Source organism: Meleagris gallopavo, chromosome 1 (genome assembly GCF_905368555.1).
Source record: "Meleagris gallopavo chromosome 1, MGAL_WU_HG_1.1, whole genome shotgun sequence".
Lineage (NCBI taxonomy): Eukaryota > Metazoa > Chordata > Aves > Galliformes > Phasianidae > Meleagris > Meleagris gallopavo.
In genome coordinates, this window is record NC_139404.1 from 75,955,417 (window position 1) to 75,976,082 (window position 20,666).

The 20,666-nt window shown below is 52.4% G+C and overlaps 2 protein-coding genes across 3 annotated transcripts; one reads left to right on the forward strand and one right to left on the reverse strand.

Moving 5' to 3' along the window:
* Positions 1 to 272: 272 nt before the first annotated feature.
* PIANP (PILR alpha associated neural protein) lies at positions 273 to 17,194 on the reverse strand. 2 transcript variants are annotated; one of them, XM_085235358.1, is made up of 8 exons: positions 16,683 to 17,194; positions 11,851 to 13,844; positions 11,438 to 11,578; positions 5,269 to 5,338; positions 4,598 to 5,163; positions 4,108 to 4,189; positions 3,749 to 3,976; positions 273 to 2,962 (listed from the first exon to the last, which is right to left on the reverse strand). In XM_085235358.1, the coding sequence occupies exons 4-8, from the start codon at positions 5,283 to 5,285 to the stop codon at positions 2,941 to 2,943; spliced, it is 915 nt and encodes a 304-aa protein (XP_085091484.1). In that variant the 5' UTR covers positions 5,286 to 5,338; positions 11,438 to 11,578; positions 11,851 to 13,844; positions 16,683 to 17,194; the 3' UTR covers positions 273 to 2,940. The 2 variants fall into 2 exon arrangements, with proteins under 2 accessions (XP_085091484.1, XP_010716217.1); XM_010717915.4 differs by lacking the exons at positions 11,438 to 11,578; positions 11,851 to 13,844; positions 16,683 to 17,194 and adding an exon at positions 5,879 to 8,760.
* COPS7A (COP9 signalosome subunit 7A) lies at positions 17,145 to 20,354 on the forward strand. The gene is made up of 7 exons (XM_085235372.1): positions 17,145 to 17,444; positions 17,552 to 17,627; positions 18,097 to 18,185; positions 18,262 to 18,464; positions 18,925 to 19,030; positions 19,319 to 19,470; positions 19,743 to 20,354. Exons 1-7 carry the CDS (start codon positions 17,283 to 17,285, stop codon positions 19,780 to 19,782), a joined length of 828 nt encoding a protein of 275 aa, XP_085091498.1. The 5' UTR covers positions 17,145 to 17,282; the 3' UTR covers positions 19,783 to 20,354.
* The last annotated feature ends 312 nt before the right edge of the window (positions 20,355 to 20,666 follow it).

Genomic DNA, 20,666 nt, shown 5'->3' on the forward strand with positions numbered 1-20,666 from the left:
TAGTTTTCCCCACGCACATTTCTCTCTGTGAAATTTCCACTGGACAAAATTTAACCAGATCTTTTTCCTCCAGTCACCTGGAAGACAGGAAAACCTGTCAGATTGTGACTGAAAGGGTGCTGGCCTCTGCTCTGGCCTTACGCTTTGTGGTGTCAACTGGTCCATGTGTGCGCGCATCTCACAGAATGTTACCTGGGACCAAGTGAGGCAGCAGGGCTACATTCTGCACGGGGGAAGGTGGTTTGTAAGGCTCCAGCCATGGGGAAAACAGATGCAATGAGATTATTTATTGACTGGAAGAAGCTTATGTGTCCGAACACATTTTGAATGTTTTGAATGTTGGAAAGTCAGTGAAGGTTTTTCCCATATTTGACCTGTTTCATGTGAATGAATGACCATGATAAAAACATGTTTGGCTAGAATAGTTGGTGTTGGAAAAGATGTTCAGCGTTTCCAAGCTTCTGTTATTGTAAGAGCTTTCTCTACAGCATTTCCCAGCTTCCATCTTACCACAACGTCCATGAAAGGTTTCATTCCTTGGAGATACTTTAAATAGGAACAGAGACACATTATAGGAAAACAAAACAAAACACTGAAATCTGATGTTTGCAGAGTTTACAAAGCATGGCCAGCAGAGCATAGGGCCTTCCTGCAGCAAGTGTTGGAAAAGGTTTTCACTACCCCTTCTGCAGTGCCTTGCCACTTTCTCAGAGGGCTTCTCTCGAACACAGCATGTGGAAAGTCCAAGGACAGCCCTTGAAGTGGTAAAGTCTAAACTCTGGCCTTGTTTCAATGAGCGCTATTGATCAAAGAGCAATCTAATTAGCCTGGTCTGGAAGATTACTTAAACAAGTTGAAGGCATTATGTTGTAAACTGCCAGGAATAACTGATGCAGCCCATTGCAGGCTGCGTGCAGATGTCCTTCTCCAGCTCTGCTCATGCCAGTGCAAGGGGGAACAGCCTTGACCAGCACTCAGGGGTTGTGGGAGCGGGGCAGCAGGCAGGAAGAGCTATGTGCTCCATTGTTTGTCTGTCCGCAACTTGAAATGTCCACTGAAGCCTCCAGAGGGGCCTCAGTAAAGAAAAAGCTCAGTAATAGATTGGTTTACAGTGAAGCAGTAATATCCACTGCTGAGAGTGGAGACTCAGCCTGTGCTTAGATTAGAGACCTCCAGAGTCCTTTTCCACCTACATCTTTCATCCATTCTGTGCTTCTAATAAGCCGATAATTTTATTTGACCTGTCATTTTCTCCAAATCTCTACTGTTTTCCATGAAGCTTATTGTAAGTTGCCCTCTCATTTAAATGTCTTTCACAGTGAGTCAGGTGGGACCTGAGATCACTAGTCGTTCAGCTGGGTAAATGGGCAGAACCAGACCCTGTAGAAAACTCCCTGTGCTTTGTCCGGTCAAGAATATGCTTTTACTACAGAGATAAAGGGGGAAAGGCCATTTCCTATTCTCAGAGATAAAAGATAACTTTTTGTCAGAGACCTTGTGCTGTACATTACAGCCTTAAAATGGTGGCTGAGTTCCTGTCTCTGGACACATCAGTCCATCAGCTCTTGGGGCAAACTTACCCAAATTTGCATCATTCTGCAGTTCAGTGGCTGCTGTGTTGGTCTGTGAATTTATTTGAAGGTATCCACAAAAGCCATGGGAGGGCAACAACTGTTGCTAACAATGTGTGCTCAGGGAAGTTGGCATCCCATGTCTGGCGGCACATAGGTACCCCTCTCTCATGCCCTTGGCGAGCATTGCCTCAGGGCTCTCTCATCACAAGGCATTCCAAAAGAGACCTCCCAATAGCGCATGTCAACCCCCAAAGCTCTCTAAATTCCTCTTTTCCATCCCAAGCAAACAGAGTCATCTCTGCTGCTCATTGCCTGCAGCATGAGTGTCAGAAAGCAATTCCCTACCACAGCCCAGTGCTCACACTCCTCGTACGCAGCTGTATCTGCTTGCTGCACTTTCGCTGCTTCAGCAGGATGTCAATGGACAGGACTCTTGCTAAATGCCCAGAAGGCTTCAACTCTGATTTTTCTGATGAACATCACCACAGAGTAGAGATAAAACCTTGATGAAGGAGACTGAGGGGGCAGAATGGAGCAGCAAGGAGACTTCCAAGGGATCTAAACATTTGGAAAACTAACGGAACTTTTTCCAACCTTAACTGGCAAGAGAAGAGGGGAGGAGGAACTGAGAGAAAAAAATAGAAACACTGGGGACTAAGAGATGAAGAAAGATACAAGCTGAAGACAGAAAACAGAGGAGTGTTAGGCAAAAAGAAAATGGGAAGATGTGAATATCAAAGGTAGGGTAATGCTTCCTTCAGGAAATGGATAGCTGAGAGGGACAGGTGCTGTGTGAGCCTCTTCTTCCCAAGATTTGCCTTGGGGCCCTCAGGAAAGCCAAGGCCTTGGGAACAGGAGGATCTGCCACCACCTGATCCCCAGCCCAGAGGTGAAGCTGCAGCCACTGAACTCCAGACGTTCACATCAAAGCACACGACACAGGAAGGGATACACAGAGGGGCTTGAACCCATGGGGACAGGGGAATGCCTTTCCACCTCATCTACCCCTTTGTCAGGCATGCACTGGTGGGAGAGTCGCAGAGGTCAGAGAGTGCGTGTGTGTGTGCGAGGAGAGAGGCAGGGCAGGCTATGACTTCACAAAACCAACAGCTGCCTCCCCTCCCACGTCCCGCTCACTCCACATCCCGTCCTGCACGGAAGCCCCCAACCTTCCCCCACAGGATGCTAGCAAGACCCAGCTCGTCCATTTGTCCAGGCACATCCTGGTGGAGTTAGTTAACAACTGTGGCAGCGGGCCGTGGCACAAGGAGATTGTTTTTTTCCTGGGGTAGCAGAGGTGGCAGAAGCGTGGGCTCCCCGCTGTGGCAGGATGGTCGGGGAGCCAGCTCTGCTTCTCCCATCTGCATCACAGGTTCACCAGTGGAATTCTGGGGGGAAAAGGGAATTGGAAAAGAATTAGAGGTGGGCACTTGAACTGCCCTGGAGCCCCACTAACCAGTCAGTGCTCTTTTCTCGTAAGGGCTCTCCTCGGAGGGTCTAACTACCCTGCTCATCCTCAACCTTATCACAGAATCACAGAATTGCAGAATTGTAGTGGTTGGAAGGGACCTCTAGAGATCATCGAGACCAACCCCCCTGCCAAAGCAGGTTCCCTACACCAGTTCGCACAGGTAGGCGTCCAGGTGAGACTTGAATATCTCCAGAGAAGGAGACTCCACAACCTCCCTGGGCAGCCTGTTCCAGTGCTCCGTCACCCTCACCGTGAAGAAGTTCTTATGCACATTCGTGCGAAACTTCCTATGCTGCAGCTTATGTCCGTTTCCCCTCGTCCTGTCTCCACGTACCACTGAAAAGAGACTGGCCTCACCACTATGGCCGCCACACCTCAGATATTTATAAACCTGGATCAGGTCCCCTCTCAATCGTCTTTTCTCAAGGCTAAACAGATCCAGTTCACTTAGCCTTTCTTCATAGGGGAAATGCTCCAGGCCCTTCACCATCTTTGTGGCCCTCCGCTGGACTCTTTCCAAAAGATCCCTGTCTTTTTTGTACTGGGGAGCCCAGAACTGGACACAGTACTCCAGATGAGGCCTTACCAGGGCAGAGTAGAGGGGGAGGATCACCTCCCTCGACCTGCTGGACACGCTCTTTTTAATGCACCCCAGAATGCCATGCTCTCTGTGCCTGCCACCCACTCTCCCTGCTGGACTCACCGGTTGAGCTGGAAGGCGGTGCTTTTCCCATGGCCCCCCAGTTTCTCCACACCCTCTTGCCCTTGCCTGGGTTCCTCCACTTCAGGGGTGGGTGCTAGGGAGTCACTGTAGGGCCCCAGGATGCTGATGGCAGTGGGGGACAGGTCTGTGAGGGGCTGCTGGCTGTCCTGCTGCCTCCCACCGCTCTGCTGCCCAGAATGGCGCCGGCGCTTCTGATTACGGTCCCAGCTTGGGAGAGAAGAGCAGCAAGACCATAAGTGCCCCTTGCATCCAGGGTTCAGTACATTCTTCAGCACCCAAGTCCATAGTCCCAGAGCACCATCATGAAACAACATCCATGAATTCCAAGCACCGCTTACCAGAACTTGAATATGATCCCAGTGGCAACCAGAACAATGATGATAGAGATGGTGATCGTGACGTACAGTTGGGGGTCTACTCCTGCAAAGCAAAGGGGACAAGGACAGTGTGGCAGCCACCCTATCAGCCCCCACAAAGTAGCAGTTTATTCAGGCTTCCTGCTAGGGCACTGATGGGTTTTGCAGAAAGACCTAAGGGAATAACACAGAGTTGCACCAGGGTAGGTCAGATTGGGCATTAGGAAAAGATTCTTCACCAGAGAGTGGTCAGGCACTGGAACAGGCTCCTCAGGGAAATGGGAACAGCCGCAGGCTGCTGGAGTTCCAGGAGTATTTGGACAGCGTTTTCATAGTTTGAATTTTGGGACGGTCCTGCATGGGACCAGGAGTGGGACTTGGTGATGTCTGTGGGCCCCTTCCAACTTGGGATACCCTATGATTCTATAGTTGTAGGCAAGAACAAGGCTGGGAGAAGCAACAGGCAGCCTACCTTCACCCCGGGGCCCGAACAGGAAGGGCCGCAGGGTGGCCGGGGTCTCACGGAGATTGAGCCCCGCATTGTGCAGCAGCGAGTGGGAGTTGGGCTGCGCCGTCGCCATCCCGCGTGGTGAGACAAAGGTGTAACCCAGTGGTGGGAAGCCGGGGTTGGCCGAGTTGGCATCCCCTCCATCCTCATCTGACACTGTGGGGCCCCACACTATGGCCCAGGGGTACTGGGAGGAGGGCATGCCATCCTCAAAACCAGAGGGGGTGGCAGGCCTGACTCCTGCTGCTTGGCGTCTCAGCCGCATGGTATGGCGCTGGTCCCCTCCTCGGGGGATCAGGACCCGCTGGCGTGGCGTGGCAAGGCGTGAATCCCACTCCGGCAGTGAGGTCCTGTCCCAGATGCATATGGGCCGGAGGGCTGAGGGGCTGCGACGGGCACAGAGAGGCCGGGCAGCCATGGGGCCACGAGGGCGGAGAGACCAGACGGCAGGTGGAGGAATGGCTGAAACCAGGAGGAGGAAGTGCCATAACTGCAGGGAGTGGATGGAGGAGACCAGGAAAGGCATCTTGCTGCAGGAGGAGGAAGAACACGTTATCCAGTTGTCTCTCACGCTAGGAAGGCCCGCTGCACATGCACCTGTCTCCTTCCTGCATCCACAGGGGCTGTGAACCTACCAGGCACTGGGGTCCATCGCAGATGCAGCAACACCTCGTCACACGGCGAGGTCCTGCCTCATGCTGCTCACTGGAAGGCAAGAGAGAGAGGCTAAGTTGCGCCCTCACCTTGTGGCTGTCGCTGTCTGCTCGGCACTGGTGCAAACCCTCAGCCCTGACGGGCAGAGCATGGCACAGCATGGCAGTGCATACAGGTATATCCATTGCAGTGCTGTTCCCCAACCCACAGAACACACACAGGGGAGCAGTGAGCTGCCTCTTGAGCACACGTGTAGAGAGACACGTGCGTAGCCTCCCGGGAGACACTCCTGTTTGAGGGCCAAGGGGGGGCTCCAGCGCTTTTGTTTGCTTATCGCCAGAACAAGTTGGAATCTTAATTCTTGTGTTTATTTATAGTGTGGAGCATGTAATCCATTTATTAAAAAGGAGCCTCTTCATTGTGTGCCGGGGTGAGGGAGCGAGAGGGGAAGCGCACAAGTGATAAACCAGGAAGATTGGGAAAGAGAGAGTGAATCAGCGAGAAAAGTCCAGCATTAGTAAAGAACTTAAGAGCAAAAATATGCCTATCAAATATTTAGTATTTACTTTCCTCTTAGCTAAACGGAATTACCTTTCTACACTCCTTGTCCAAGCGTCCTCGGCACCTCACCGCCCCTCCCTTCCTCCGCCAGCTCTCCCATTGCCGGTCACCCATCCGCTGGGGGCAGCGCAGGGCAGGGCACAGCACCTGGCTGGGTTTCGCCACCAGTCCGGCAGCAGCGCGGCCGCCTGCCCTTCATGCCGCTTGCCTCTTCCCTTCAGCGACTGGCGCAGCGCCGGCCCTTCCCCAGTGAGCTGTTATGTACCTGACCCGGGATTCACTCCGCAGCACAGACTTCGTGCAGGAAAAATCATTCACGACATTCAGCTTGTCCCTTCATTGTGAAGGGGGAAGCACGAGCACTGACAACCCCCGTTTGTGCCCTCCTGCGGCTCTGGGATGGAGAAAAGAGAGCGCTTGGCCATGGGAACTCAGGAGGGAGTCATCGTGGAGGCTGAGCATCTCCAGTCCTGCGCCCGCCGCACTGCACCTTGCAGCTCCCAGGGAGCCGCGGCCGTCTCCCTTCTTGGTCCTTGGCAGCCCTGCACCGCAGCCCCTCCTGAGCTGGAAGCCTTCCTCCTGCAGCCTTCCTCGCTGGGCTGGGGGCTCTAACCCCACATTGTGTGTGCCTGAAAAGAGGGGCTGGGAGGAAGAGCACCTAAGAAGAGAGCAGCTGTCTAGTTCCCGCTGCATTAACCCGGGATATTTTTAGTTTCCTTCTGTTAAATATTTAAACAAAGTTCACAGGAAAAAAGGAATTGTCGGCTAATGTGCCCTGCCCTTCCCTCCGGGGCAAGATCTGTCTCTAGAGAGATCCAGAGATGAAGATGAGGACAAAAGAGCAGCTATTCTCAGCGTTTCTTTGTACTTTGCTCCTGAACCTCTAAGCCTTCGAAGGGGCTCGTTAAAATGCAGCTCTGCAGAGAAGCAGCAGAATGGAGCAAGTTTCTTCCAAAGCTAGAGACTCCCTCATGCTAGCAAGATCTTGGCCATCTGGATGATGATCATGATGCTGTGGAGGATCATGTCTGGCAAGGAAATCTGAGACAGTCCTTTGGACTTGGGAAAGGGAGGGAATTTCAAATGTCAGGAATCTCTCTCTGTGTGAGTCTTCAGGCCAGGGTGCATGCAAACCACTGGGCTGCCTTCAGGATGCCACAGCTGGGAACAGACAGCTGTTCCCTCTGGGTGAAAAGCCATATTCAGCATGGAATTGCCAGTCACAGCAATGACATCAGGCCGAAGATGTGAATATGGGTAGTGCCACTGCAGATGTGGAAATTCTCTCCAGCTGGAGGTGAACATCCATGCTAGTCCCACAGGGCAGAGTGTTATATTAGGGGGACACACCTAAGTGCCAGCATTCCTCTTGGGAGAGCTATGGCAGGATATGGGGCACAGCGCTGGCCTGCATTCCCCCCCACTCACCATGCTCTGTTTGCTCAATGGCACGAGTCATCCTGCTCCAGTCTTGCAGTAGAGACCTCTCTGCACTGCCTGTATCAGTGAACTCCAGCAAAAGCACCAAGCATTCCCCGGATCTAAAGCCTGGAAATAGGGATCCCTATTGTACCCTACAGACCCAAACTGTTCTTGCTTTTGCACCTGGAAACCTAAATTTCAGCCCTAGGAAGCAGGCTGTGGCTGTAACCAGACCTGAGGGCAGGGAGCGAGACCTGCACATACTGCTGTGATGGTGACAGCTGGAAACCGGGTGCAAGGCTCAGATCTAAGGCACTTTTGTGCACAGATCCTGCCGCAGACAGTGAAAAGCAAGTGACTTCTTATGACCTACCCCAAAGGCAGCTCCAGAGGAGTGCAAGACTGAGACAATGTCAGTTGCTGCCAGTCAGTGCATTCTGTTTTGTTCCTGATATTGAGGCCAGAGACTTAAGTGTGTGTCCTGGCACGAGCACAGCAGGCATGTTTGATGAAGGAGCACCAGCATTTCTCCAACATGAGAGCAAAGGGGAAGGAATTCATGCTGAAATACCAGCCAGCAAGGGCTGGACTCTCCTATGCACTCAGCTCTGGTGCTGAGAGCAGGGCATGGATCTCCCTGCAGTGTACCTGCACAGCAGCAGATAAAGCATGTCTAGGGCATTCTGCGTTGAGCTGCTGACAGGGGGAGTTGTGTCCAGAGGACAGACACTGCCATGCTTCAGGGCAAGCACAGCAAATGCCCTTGACTCAGTTTCTATCCCGCTGCTGAAAGGAATAGCAGATCTTTGGGGAGAAGGAGGGAGCTTGAATGCTCTTCCTGCCTGGAGATACAAATCCCAGTGTCTTTGCACCTCACACCATTCAGGTGGCTGTTGTTTGCCAGGGAGACTGGGTTTTTGCACCAGTACCACCTGGCATAGTTCCTGCATTCAGCTGTCTCCCAGGTCTAATTGTGATAAAAATGGACAGGGCTGCTTCCAGGGTGGAGAGATGGACCTGTGTGCTTTCACTCTAGGTACAGGGCCTTCATCACCATGTTCTAGTGTCCTGTTATGCACAGATGACAGAGTGTGAATGACAAAGCTATTTCCCCAAGGCACTTCACTGAGCTCAGTTTGTGAATCTCGGTGCTTGGAAGTGAGGAGTAAGAATTACATTGCTCGTTGCTATTGCGTACAGACCCCACTACGGGGTCAGACTGTAAATCTGGAGCCAATCTTTTAGGAGTTGCTCTGAGTGAATTTGCAGAATGGAAGCCCAAATCATGCTGCTGCTCCCCTAAGCCAGTGACACAGCCAAGTGTCTTCCCTCTGTAAATCTCCTGCAGCCCACAACCACTGCAGCTGGGATGTGAGAGCAGATCTCAGCAGCCCTGCCCCAAAGCACACATGGGAGCTCACCAAGGGAGCTGGGAATGTGCACCTTAACTTGTGCCTGGGTGTGCAACCTGCTGCATGCCAGCTCTGAGCAGGGAGCACAGGTTGAACCGCAGATATGACTCCTGAGCTCTGGAGTCCAGATGCCATCGTGCTTGGGTGAAGCCCTGAGATTTGCTATGGGCAACTCCTCCATGTCCAGAACTCTGATATGCAGTAGTCCCAAGGAGAAATCCTATTCAAATATAAAAGCTCTCACTGGAACAGAAGAGTGGAGGTGCCAGCCACGTGCATCAATACCCGTACTGTAGCTCGCTCACATCAAATGCAATCTGTAACCTTCTGCTACAAAATACTGAAATTTGACAAATTCATATGAGGAACAATACTAATAATAAAGAGGGCCACATACTAGAATGGTTTGCCTGAGAGTTGGTGAATTCCCTGCTGCCTGAAGCATTTACATGTATTTCTCAAAGAGGTGCTCTAGTTCTACCAGAGGCTGTGGGCTTGACACAGGAAATGAAATTGGTGAAATTCTCTGGCCTGTGCAGCACTGTAGATCAGACTGAATGATCAAAATGGTCCCCTGGCCCTAAAATCTGAGAATCTCGCAGCTCTTGGTGCCGAGCAGAGATTGACTCTGACCGGGGATGTTGGGTGAGGCCGAGCACACGCAGGACATGCTGGTGACAAGCGGGCAGCCTCCTCCATCTGGGGATGGGAAGGGAGCTGCGCCCACTCCTGCCTGGCTCGGCTGGCAGACGATGATCTATCTGTATTTTTGTAGCATCTCGGGCTCGACTGCTGTGCTACTGTGCTCTAGGAATGGAGCTGTCTGCTCTCCAAGCGCTCCAGCTAGTTCCAAATGCAGCAGTCTGTTTGCTCAGCCACTCAATCTGTCGGGAATGCATCACCGTGCTTCTCCACACCGCTCTCCTGCGAGAACTGGGTCTGGTTAAGGTCTCCAAGCTGGTATTCAAAGCCCAACATGGGATGGGGCCCTGCAACCTAAGCAATCAATCACCTCTACTTATGCAGCGATGACCTCACGTGACAGATATATTCCAGTGGAACAACAAAATTGCCGACCACTTTGGGGAGCGGGGGAGGGATAGGAGAAGGGGAAAGAGGCTTACGACCCTGAGGAACAGAACATCCACCGGAGCTGGGCCAAGATTATGAAACTTGCTACCAGCTGAAATAGCACTCGCCATTAGCAACCCTGCAGCACTGAGAGCTTCATGCAAATCCTCTCTCTGCCTGGCTCCCCCACAGCAACGATCCCACTCAGAACGGTAATAAAAAATCAAAACAAACCTGAAGGGGACCCAGCCTTGCTCACGGAGGCAGAACGCTGGCTGGCATTTGTAACTCCCAGCCAGCACCCAGGACTATGGTCATAACTACTGATAGGTAATGGCACTCTGGGACTGTGGAGCCCAGTAGCTTCCTCTGGGCACTGAGCGGAGAGAGTTGGGACACTTGGCAGTGAGATGCTGCAACACCACTTGTGCCCTGAGCATCCTGCATCTACATTTTTCGTGGAGGCTGTGAGCATCCTGGAGCTTGTGATCCAAGATGCAGAGCTGCAATCATTTTGGTAGCATCAACCATGAGTCTCAGTGCTGGTGAGAAGGGATTCTGCATCCTTTTGGGAGGGAACGGGGAAAGGGAAGGATTCCAAGTCAGCTGCCCTAAGGAGGCAATCGCTGCACTTGAAGGAGCTCAGACCGCTGGAGGTGTGAGGCCATGGGAGAAGCTGAGCCCATCTGGGGAGGGAGTTCCTGTGTGCTTGTGGGAATGATGGCTCACGGAGCAAGTTGACCTCGGGGCTGGCATTCTGAATGTGGTGGCTCATGTCAGGCTGCTCTGCCTGCTTCTTGACAGGGTATATGTTGGTGGTAGTGCCATGGTGCAGCCAGCCTCACAGAGGGGCCTGTGGGCTCACCCAGTGTCAGTGCAGGTCCTGCAGGACTCAGTGCCAGCTGGCGGGCATACCACTGCTGGTGCCAGGGCAAGCACCCATGGGCTGGGCATGGAAATGCTGGGCTAGGGCACAATCCAGGGATGGAGAGTGATGGTGCCCGTGCATTTGGAAACCTCGGTATCTAGGGAACAGGATTCACTACGGATATCCCTGACAAGCGGTCCTCTGAGCTCAAGTCTTCCTGCATTTGGGAACTGTGAGCATGGCCCCATTCCAGCCAGCACTCTAGGATGCCGGTCCCCTGCCATCTAGTGCCTGCCTGCAATACATGTCATGAGTCTGCCAATCTTCTGCCTCCCAGCTTCCTACTGTTCTCGGGCATCCGAGTGCTCCAGGTGCCGTCTCCCCATCCAAGTCGCTCTCTGTGGCACGATGCACCCCTGGCCGTGCAGGAGGAGGGATTGATCTCTCTGTTTCTTCTCTCCAGCTGCGCCAATTAGGCTGAAGTCGTCTGGCTCAGCGCAGGCTCCGGTGCTCCAGAACAACAGGTCTGTGATGGAGCCCGGTGCTGGAGGGCGAGAGGCAGCAACGCCGCGGCTGTGCCCGTTCCCTCCCGGTCTATCAGTACCTCCAGCCCGGAGAGGAGAAGGAGGAGCGGCGGGGAAAGGAGACAGCCGGCTGGGAGGGGACGGGCACCTCGATGGGGAGAGGGGAAAGAAGAAGGGAGAAAGGACACGGGGAAGGAGACGGGGAGAGAAGATTCGTGGACGGGCGCACACCGCCCGCCCCTCGCCCTGCGGCCCCGTCCCCACGCCGTGCCCGAGCCCGGAGCGAACTTACCTTGCGGGGAGCCGGGCGGGGCGCAGCCGGGGCGGCGGGGCCGGGGGCCGGAGGGGCACGGTCGCTGCCGCCGCTGCCGCTCATGGTCAGGACGAAAGAAGGAGAGGAGGAGAAGGAAGGTTCGGCGAGGCTGAGCCCTGGCTGAGGGAGAGGGAGCGAGAGATGCCTTGAAATAAACAGCTGCCGAGCGCTGGTCCAGCCCCTCTTTCTCTCTCTCCGTCTCCGTCTCTCTCGCTCGCTGCCTCCCGTTAACCCCATGGCTGCTGGCACGGCCGCGGGCTGGCACCGTCGCCCTCGAGCCTGCTGCAGTCCGAGGAGCGCCCGCCGGGGGGGCCCGCCGCCCGGAGCCCCGGTGCCTGGATTGCAGGGGCACCGCCGCTCCCTCCCCGCCCTCCCCGGCCGCCCCGCCGGACCTGCCCGGTGCTGCTGTCTCTCCGCCGCCGCTGCCCGCTCCGCGCCGCTCCCGTCGTGTCGGTTATTTCGGGATCTTCCCAGGAAGCGATTGGGTTGCTATGGAGAGAGGTGTCTCCAAGGGACCCGCCGCTTCCCTCGGCAGAGCGAACGCCTCCGCCGGACGGCTCCGGCCTCGGGGACCCCTCGGGATCCCCCTCCCCCGCCGCCTTCTTTCCTCGTTCCCCCGCCCCGCGTCCCCGTCTCGCCGAGCTCCGGGCCCGGGGCCTTAGCCGCGGCCGGCGTGGGACCGGGGGAGCCCCACGGGCAGAGCCGAGGCGCCCATGCGTGGGCCGAGTGGGACACTGGGTGCTGTGGGAGCAGAGCGGGGTCTGCTCTAGCCACGGGATCGGCCCGCAGGTCCCCGAGCTGTCTCTGCTGGGGATCGATGGATGCGTCTGGAGATGGCAGGGATGTGGCGGTGAAAGGAGAGAAAAGATTATGAGCCTCGGAGGGGCTGCGTGTTTTGCAGGAAGATTCGCCCTCCACCATCAGCACCATCAGCAGGCACAGGCCAAATCAGGAGGCGGCTGCCGAGCAGCCCTGGGTAGGAGATGAAAGTCAGAGGCATCAAGGCAGCTTCCACTCCAGGGTCTGAAATATGAGGGAGCCAGAAAGCAATTTCCTCAGATCCTCAGAAACAATCAAACTTTTCATCATGAAGTGATGAGGAAAGGCTGTCACTGACCCTGATAAAAAAGAAAATAGTACAGACGCTGCTCTATGAAGCAACCTGCCACAGTACCAGGAACGGACACAAGTGACCAAAGGGCACTCAGTACACAGCCCGAGTGCAGCGCGTTGCCTGGAACAGGCCGTGCCACCTTCTGACAGACCTTAGGGCTCTGGGGCTGCTGCTGTCCATCAGACCCTCCGTGAGTTCCCACACTTGTGAGCAGGACTGTGCACACCTTTCACCCATCAGGGCTTTTGTAAGCCTTTGGAAGCATCCATGGGATTTTCACATTTGGGACAGTGACTGTGCATGGCTGGATGTGCCAGCGTGCTGCTGCTCAGGGTGGCTAGAGGACAGGGCAGGACAGGACAGTGCTGCCTGGAGGCTTGTCATGGTTGGGGTCCAAGGGGAGCCAAGGGGAGAAAGCTCTGGAAGGGGCTACCTCAGCCAGGCGGGCTCCTTCTGACCTTTTCAAATTATGATGAATGTGTTTAGAATAATTGGGAAGCACAAAACAGTTGAGAAAATTCAACCAGGGAAAGGTCAGTTAAAGGGCGAAAATCCAAATGACGCAAACACTGAAAATCCCCCTGAAGAGCAAAACTGCAGAAGGAAGCCAGAGGCAGGAAAGAGAAGGAGGAGGAGGAATTGCTGTAGGGATCAAGGAAACTCTGGGAGGTGTAAGAGAAGTCAGGAAAGGCATTGAGGCAATGCGAACAGCAAGCCTCTCACCTGACATAAAGGGAAAGGCACACTTCTTTGGGAGTGTGGGTCTGGAGAAGCAGAGTGGCAAAAGGAGGCACTTGGGATGGGCTGAAAGAAAAGATAGCAAGAAACAACAGGGATATTTGAGTGAAGAGTTGCAGTCGGGTGGGCTGCTGGAGCTGCAGGTGGATGGCTGTGGAAAAGAGAAGATGAGAGATATATTAAGAAAGAAGTGTTATTCTGAGGGTGTTCGAGTGAAGGTGATGCAATGACGAATTGAAGATGGAAATGTGAAAACTCCCTGTGCTGTGTATTTGGCCAAGATTTGGACCAAGATCGATAATGTACCTTCTGCACCATCGCACCTAGAAAGATGGAAGGCTGTTATTTCTGCCTGGCACAGTCATTACGTAGAGGTTATTTACACCAGTCCTGAGGCCAAGTGGACCTCTGCTTCTCTGATTTAGCTTTGTGTCCTGAGGGCAGTGAGGCACCTGCAGTTGCTCTGCTGTCCATCAGTCCATCAGCTCATCTGTCAGTCGCCATGAGCCGCATTCAGCTGGGCTGAAGCAGAGTCTGAAAGGTAAATAAGCTCCAATAAGTTGTATGAGAGAGAACCAGCAGTCAGACAGAGATGCTGCTGGTGAGTGTGCTGGAGGAGACCCCATGGCCATGCTGCTGGGCAAAACCCTGCTGGTCAGAGCAGTCTGGCCAGCAAGCTGAAATAAATTAAGCAGAAAATACTGAGGAAGCTGTGTGTGTTAGAGAGTGGTGAAGGAGGAGCCCAAGGCATTGGCTACAGGCAAGGGGAAAGGACTCGCAGCTGGCATGTTGCAGAAAGGGTGTCATCAAGGTACCTCAACTGACGGCATGGCAAGTATAAAACACACAGGCAACAAATCCTTAGAGAAGCCAGGTTCCTCAGTCCTATTGCTCAAAAAAAAACCAAACAACTTGTTAATAAGTTATGGAATTTCAGAGATGTCCCAGAAGACTGGAGAAGAGCGGTGCTGTGCTGCTATTTGTAAAGAGCAAACAGAAGACCTGAAAATTTCTAGGCAAAGCAAGAGAAGAGCTGATATGAGATTCTCCAGCTAATGTCAGTCAGCCTGATTTGAAGGAGACCGATCTTGCTGCATAAACTTGTTTTGTTCTTGTCAGTCTTTGATGTGACTTCAGGTTTATTTGGAATAGGTGATGGCTTAGATCTATTTAGGCTTCTAGAAGCATTAATATCCCAAAACAATCTGGTGAGAAAAAAACAGTATTACACAATATTAACAGAGCAGGAGATTAAGTGGACCAGTTAACTGTGTTGAACCAAATGCAAAGGGCCCATCCCTGGAAGCCCCTCACTGAGTGACAGTTTCTGATGTGAATGTCCAGGTGCTGGGTCCGGTGTAAGTCACCATTTAATTCAGCGCTTGCTGAGCAGATACGTTTTATTCTGACACAGTTTGCTGAAGACACAAATATTGTCAGTATTAAAAATAACGAGGGTAGGGCCAGTGCAGAATGACCTGTTGCATTGGTAAGGTGGTCACTCTCATAAAACTTCTTGTAAGTCAGATGAGAGCAAATGGTACAGCTGTGAAAAGGCAAAGATGTCCTTGAAGTAGATAAGACCATATCTGCAGTGAAGAACTTTCAGTACTGAAAAAGGTGATCTTATAAAAGGAATCAGACAAAAAACATACAAACAAATGAAAACCAACACCAGCACAATCTCTGGACAATACTGGAGAAGTGCCTGGCTGTGCAAAGGAGAAGAGGGAGATGATCAGGCCTCTCTGTGACCTAATGCTGAAGTCCAGACTTTAAAAATAACTTTGAATCAAAGATGATCTGAAGGCTAGAGATCTCAGTAATTTAAAGAGGTCAACCTGTTTAACTTATCAAAAAGCAGAAAGAGACATGACCTGACTACAGCATGACTTCCTGGGGAAAAGCATACCAGGTATTCTGACAGAGAATAAACGAGAGCCAGTCACTGGACAATGCCTAATCACAGACACAAGCCACCATGTGATGTGGAAGTTCCTTTCTCTTCTGGAGAATCATGACTGGAGGCTGTCTGAAAAAAAGTTTCTGATCTGCAAATTCCCGAGGGCTGTGAGAGTGCATGGGAATAAGACTTACTGTGCAGCTACCCTCCTCTTAAACTCCTTTATAAGCAGTAGGTGTTAGGCTGCCCTAGATGTAATTAGGCACAGGTCTTACCACCCTGTATGTTAACCTAGTACAAGTTACAGGGTTAAAAATCTTCCTGATCATGTTGCCTGCCAAAGAGATTTGCCCCATCCTCCCTCATCCTTACGAGCTTTTTGCCTAAGAGTCTGTAGCACTTGCAGAGTTGTGAAAAATCATCTCAGAAGATGTGACCCAGACTATGTTTGGAGAAGGGCTAGAGAAAAAATATTGTCAGTATATTGACAAGTCATTTTGATTTTGCAGTGGTAAAGAGAGAAGCAACCTAGAACAATACAGTATGACTCTGCAGGCTCTAAAGTGGGGCAGTGGGTGCATGGGAAAGAAGGTGGATGTACAGCAGGAAAAGAACGGTACTTTCATTCTGGGAAGAGAAGGGTAATGTGAGAGGTAGCTGCAGAGAGGACTACAAATCCCCAACACTTGGAAATAATAACCTACAACCTCCTGATATTATGAGACTCATCTTAAAATTTGGAAATACTGTGAAGGCTTGTGTTCATCTGCACTCTTTGCCTCCTACTTTTGACTCTTAATGTTTGACTCAGGTTACACAAAGATCTCATTTCACAGTTTCCCTGTAATGTTAAGATAGGCACTCAAGAATTTGTAACAAAATGAAATGAAATCATGGGACTCAGAGACTCCAAAAGTCTGGAATTTAATCTCAGTATCTGTTACTCTGATCTAGGGATGAGGCAAAGACTTTGCTAAGTTATGGGTAAGATACCGTGTGCTCACATGAGCGCTTGCGTGTTCAGAGACGATGATGGCCTTCTCATTTAGAGATCTCAGAGTGTGATTCATTCCTTGCCCTTGTTTTAGCTCCATGCTAAAGGAGAAGAAAAATTGTGGTGACCCAGCAAAGAGCACACAGGACCTGGGGTCAGCGTGGAGGAGGAGAACGGAGGGAGGCTGGTGCAGCTGGGATGCTCAGGCTGCCTTGCTTTATCGGACTAATAATGAAAGGCAGCAAGCGTGTCAGAGAGTGTGAGAGAAACAGATCGATAGGAAGATAAAACTGAGATGGAAGGAGCCAGCGAGGGGGCGGGGGAGAGAGCAATAAATGCAACAGAGCAGCAGGGCTACGCTTTAACCTGATCAGAATGCACTCTGTGCTGGTGTCGGTGGATGCATCAGGTGTCAGGGCGTGGTGAACCTAAGCACAGGAACGGAGAAGTGAACGTAGGAAGGTGATAGTTGTACCTCGTGTTGATGCTGCCCTGTAGTTCACCTGCACGGCCCCTGCTCGACCTCGTCAACCCTACTCCTCCCTCGATCCCTCCGTAAGGAGAACCGCAGGCCTCTCTATCTCTGAGAGTAATCACGGCCATTCCCCCATCCCTGGCCACAGCGCTCGTGGCGGTGCTCGTGGCTGTGGTGAGCAGCGAGCGACTTCCACGCCATCCGAGTGGCGGGGCCGCCACCATTATAAATCGGACTTCCACCTCGGCCTCCCAGCACTGGGCCTCCCTCCTGCCGGCAGCCTCAGCGTGGACACCAAGATCCGGCCTGGCCCCGAGCTCCGAGGAGCCCAACGGCGCCAAGCGGACGGCGACCCCCGGCCAGCACCGCGAGCCGCCCGCGGGACCTTCCGGCCCGCCCCGCCCGAGCAGTCCTCCGCCGCCGGGGGGCGCCCCGCCGCTCTGCCCGCGTGGCGTCATACCCGGAAGCGGACGGTCGTGCGACGCCGCCTCCATAGAGGAGCGGTCTCGGGGCGGGCTGGAGGTGGCGCTCGGCGGCGGGGCCGGGGCCTGCGGGACGCCATCGCGGCGGGACCGAGTCCCCGGCGGCGGCGGCGGCGGGATGGCGGCCGAGGGGAAGGTGACGGGGCAGAGCCAGGAACAGTTCCTGCTGCTGGCCAAGGCTGCCCGCGGCGCCGCGCTCGCCAGTCTCATCCACCAGGTGCTGGAGGCCCCGGGCATCTACGTCTTCGGGGAGCTGCTGGACATGCCGGCCGTCCGCGAGGTGAGCCCGTCACGCCCTGCCCTGCCCTGCCCTGCCCTGCCCTGCCCTGCCCTGCCCGCGGCTGGGCCTGGGGCACGGCGGGGCTTGACTCGCCCTCTGTCCCGCAGCTGGCCGACTCCGAGTTCTCTCCCGTCTTCCACCTGCTCACCATCTTCGCCTACGGCACCTATGCCGACTACCTGGGTGAGGTCGGGCTCGGGGGCTTGCGCCCGGTGCCATCAGGCTGGGAGTGAGGTTGTGTTTGGGCATGGGGCCGAGGAGGCCCACAGTAACAGGCGCTGCTGTGTGCGTGCTGCCGTGTGCGTGCTGCCATTTGCGTGCTGCATGGGGAACTTCCAAAAACATCTGGCGACGGTGTTTGTGAGGAGTGGAGGAAAGGACTGAGGAATCCATTGGGATGCGGAATCCTCCATAAATAAGGTGTGGGACAGCTAGAGGAGGTGGCTTGAAATGGAGGAGAGGAGAGGCTGCTCAGAAAAGGTCCTTTGAGCTGTGGATTAATGGTGACGGCTTGTCAAGATAAAGCATCGCTTTGGGGATTGGTGTGCCGAAGCTCTAAGAAATGGGACTGGTGCAAATGTTTCTGTTGCAGGACTGGGTAATAGAAAATGAGGTATAAATTCTAATACCCGGTTCTTCCCTTTGACGACAGCTGAAGCAGCAAACCTCCCTCCCCTGACAGAGGCTCAGAAGAACAAACTGAGGCACCTGTCAGTCGTCACTCTGGCTGCCAAGATCAAGGTAATCCCCCCTATTTTACCTCTAGTTTTCCTTCTTCTGAGTTTACTTTGTGATAGTTACTGTCATGTCCCCACAGTGCATCCCCTATTCGGTGTTGCTGGAGCAGTTACAGCTGAAGAATGTCCGGCAACTGGAGGACCTTGTGATCGAGGCAGTGTATGCAGATGTGCTGCGAGGGAGCTTGGATCAGCGGAACCAGCGCCTGGAGGTGGATTACAGCATTGGGAGGGACATCCGGAGGGAGGAGCTAAGCACCATCACCCGCACATTGCAGGAGTGGTGAGGAGGAAGCCGCCCATACTAACACCTTGGAAGGTTGCAGGAATGGTCAGGGGCTTCACCAGATCATCCTCTGTGTGTTGCTGCGGGACAGCGTAGCAATGTGACCTTCTCTGTCCCTTTTCCCTTATGGCAATGGAAGATAATTTTCAAAATTCTTCTATGTTGGAGGGGTGAGGAAAACTGCAGCAAACTTTGCATCCAGTCCCAGCTGCTGGCAAGAGTCTTTCTGAGTATACATCTGTAGCTCCTAACTTAGTGCCACTTTGTTATGTGTCTCTCTCTTAGGTAATAATGTCACTATGTTATTACATTGGACTGCTGCCCCTATGCCTACCCTGCCTAGAGTAGCCATTGCCTTCCAGAATTTTTGGTCTCTACAGTTAAATCTATCATCTTCATGTTTCTTTCCTTGCAGTACAGATTACCTGTCCTGTTCATCTTAACATTTTCTCTACAGGTGCCAGGGCTGTGAGGTTGTCTTGTCTGGCATTGAAGAACAGGTTAGCCGAGCCAACCAACACAAAGAACAACAGCTGGCACTTAAGCAGCAGATAGAGAGTGAGGTGAGTGGGCTGAAGAGGGAGAAGGCAGTACCCCTTGCTTAAAGAAAGAATAGAACCAGTATCCTGTAGTTACTACAGCCCTTGCTCAAGTAAGGCATTACGCTAGGCTAGAATCCTTGGGAGGTTGTGCCTGAAGAAGAACTGTGATTCAACTAAACACTTCTTAGCATTGCAGAGGTCTGGACAGCAGTTAGCACTTAGTTCCAGGTCTTTTAAAAAAGGGAAGAGGAGAAAAAAAAAAAAACAACCTTGAGAAATTCCTTGGGTCTTGTTTCACTGCTGTTACAGGTGGCAAATCTGAAGAAGACAATTAAAGTGACAACAGCAGCTGCTGCTGCTGCCACATCTCAAGACCCAGAACAGCACCTCACAGAGCTCAGGGAACCTGCCCCTGGTACCAACCAGCGCCAGACCAGCAAGAAGACTTCCAAAGCCAAAGGGTGAGGAATGGTGGCAAACAAACATAGCCACTGCCTTACGTGTATTCAGGGGAGTTCTGTTTTGTAGCAGTGAGGTCACTGACTGCAGGGGTCTGCACCCTGGACCTGGGATGGTCCAGGCTGACCTCTGCCTCCTGCTAATTCAGAGGGTGCAGCTTTTGATCTGAAGCACAATTCATAAGCCTTCCTTGAATGCCAGCTGCTCTTTGTGTACAAAGAAAAGGAAGTCAGAGATGAAGTTTAGTGTCTAAAACTTCTTCCTCTCTCCACAGGCTCCGGGGCAGTGCGAAGATTTGGTCTAAATCAAACTAGTTGGATCTCCCTTCACAGGTGGGAGGGTGAGAGGAAGAGACTTGGGACTCTTGCTACCCCTCTGTCTCCTAAGTGTGATGCTTCTGAGCTCTTCTCTGAGATCTGTCTTGGCAACTAATTTTCCTGCATGTTCTCTTTTCTGTCGTCTTTACTTCCTTTCTGGGCAATGCTTCCCACCTTTTAATCATGACATTTCACACTCTAAGCTTCCAGTTGAATGTTTTGCTGTTTCCCCTACCCCTCAAGGTTCCATCACCACAATCACATTTCTTTCTCTCTCCCTGTCTTTTGACAGGTAAATTTAAAGAGTCCTAAAAGTCTGTCTGTCACCTTTGCATCTGTAGGGCATCACAGAAGCTTGGAAAGAGTGCAGTGGTGCTCAGCAATCATTTTGGCTCTCTGAGACCCCTGGGACACCTTGTTCCAGGATGCAGCTGCCATCTTTGATTGTTTAATCTTCGTTTTGCTAGGTGGGAGGGTAGTTTTTGAAGGGATTCTTTTAAAAGAATATAAATATATTATAAATATATATAAACAATAAAAATATAGATCTATAGACATATCTATACAAACTTGTGCTCCTGTGTTGGTGTCTGTTTACCTCATATACTGATTTTTAGATATTTTAAAATAAGCCATGATATTGAGAGCCCCTGTCCTATTTATGGGTGGAGCGCCTTCAGAATACCTCTCATTCTAGAAGGAAGTGCCACACTAGTTCTGTTGGGATAAAAGTCCATAAAGCTGGAATTAACCTTAAATAGTATTTAAACAGTCTCTTACATAATTTCTTTGCATCTGGAATATTGGGGACCCTCAAAGGTAGATCCAAGCATTGAGGGGGGAAAAAAAATCATGTTTGTTTCGATTCACAGGTTTTGGGA

Coding starts and splice junctions, on each gene's coding strand:
- PIANP (XM_085235358.1), bottom strand. Junction 3,977..4,107: donor GGGATCATATTCAAGTTCTG/GTAAGCGGTGCT, acceptor TTCTCTCCCAAG/CTGGGACCGTAATCAGAAGC. Junction 2,963..3,748: donor ACCGCCTTCCAGCTCAACCG/GTGAGTCCAGCA, acceptor TTTTCCCCCCAG/AATTCCACTGGTGAACCTGT.
- COPS7A (XM_085235372.1), top strand. CDS start 17,283: ATGGCGGCCGAGGGGAAGGTGACGGGGCAGAGCCAGGAACAGTTCCTG. Junction 18,465..18,924: donor ACCCGCACATTGCAGGAGTG/GTGAGGAGGAAG, acceptor TTTTCTCTACAG/GTGCCAGGGCTGTGAGGTTG. Junction 19,031..19,318: donor AGCAGCAGATAGAGAGTGAG/GTGAGTGGGCTG, acceptor CTGCTGTTACAG/GTGGCAAATCTGAAGAAGAC.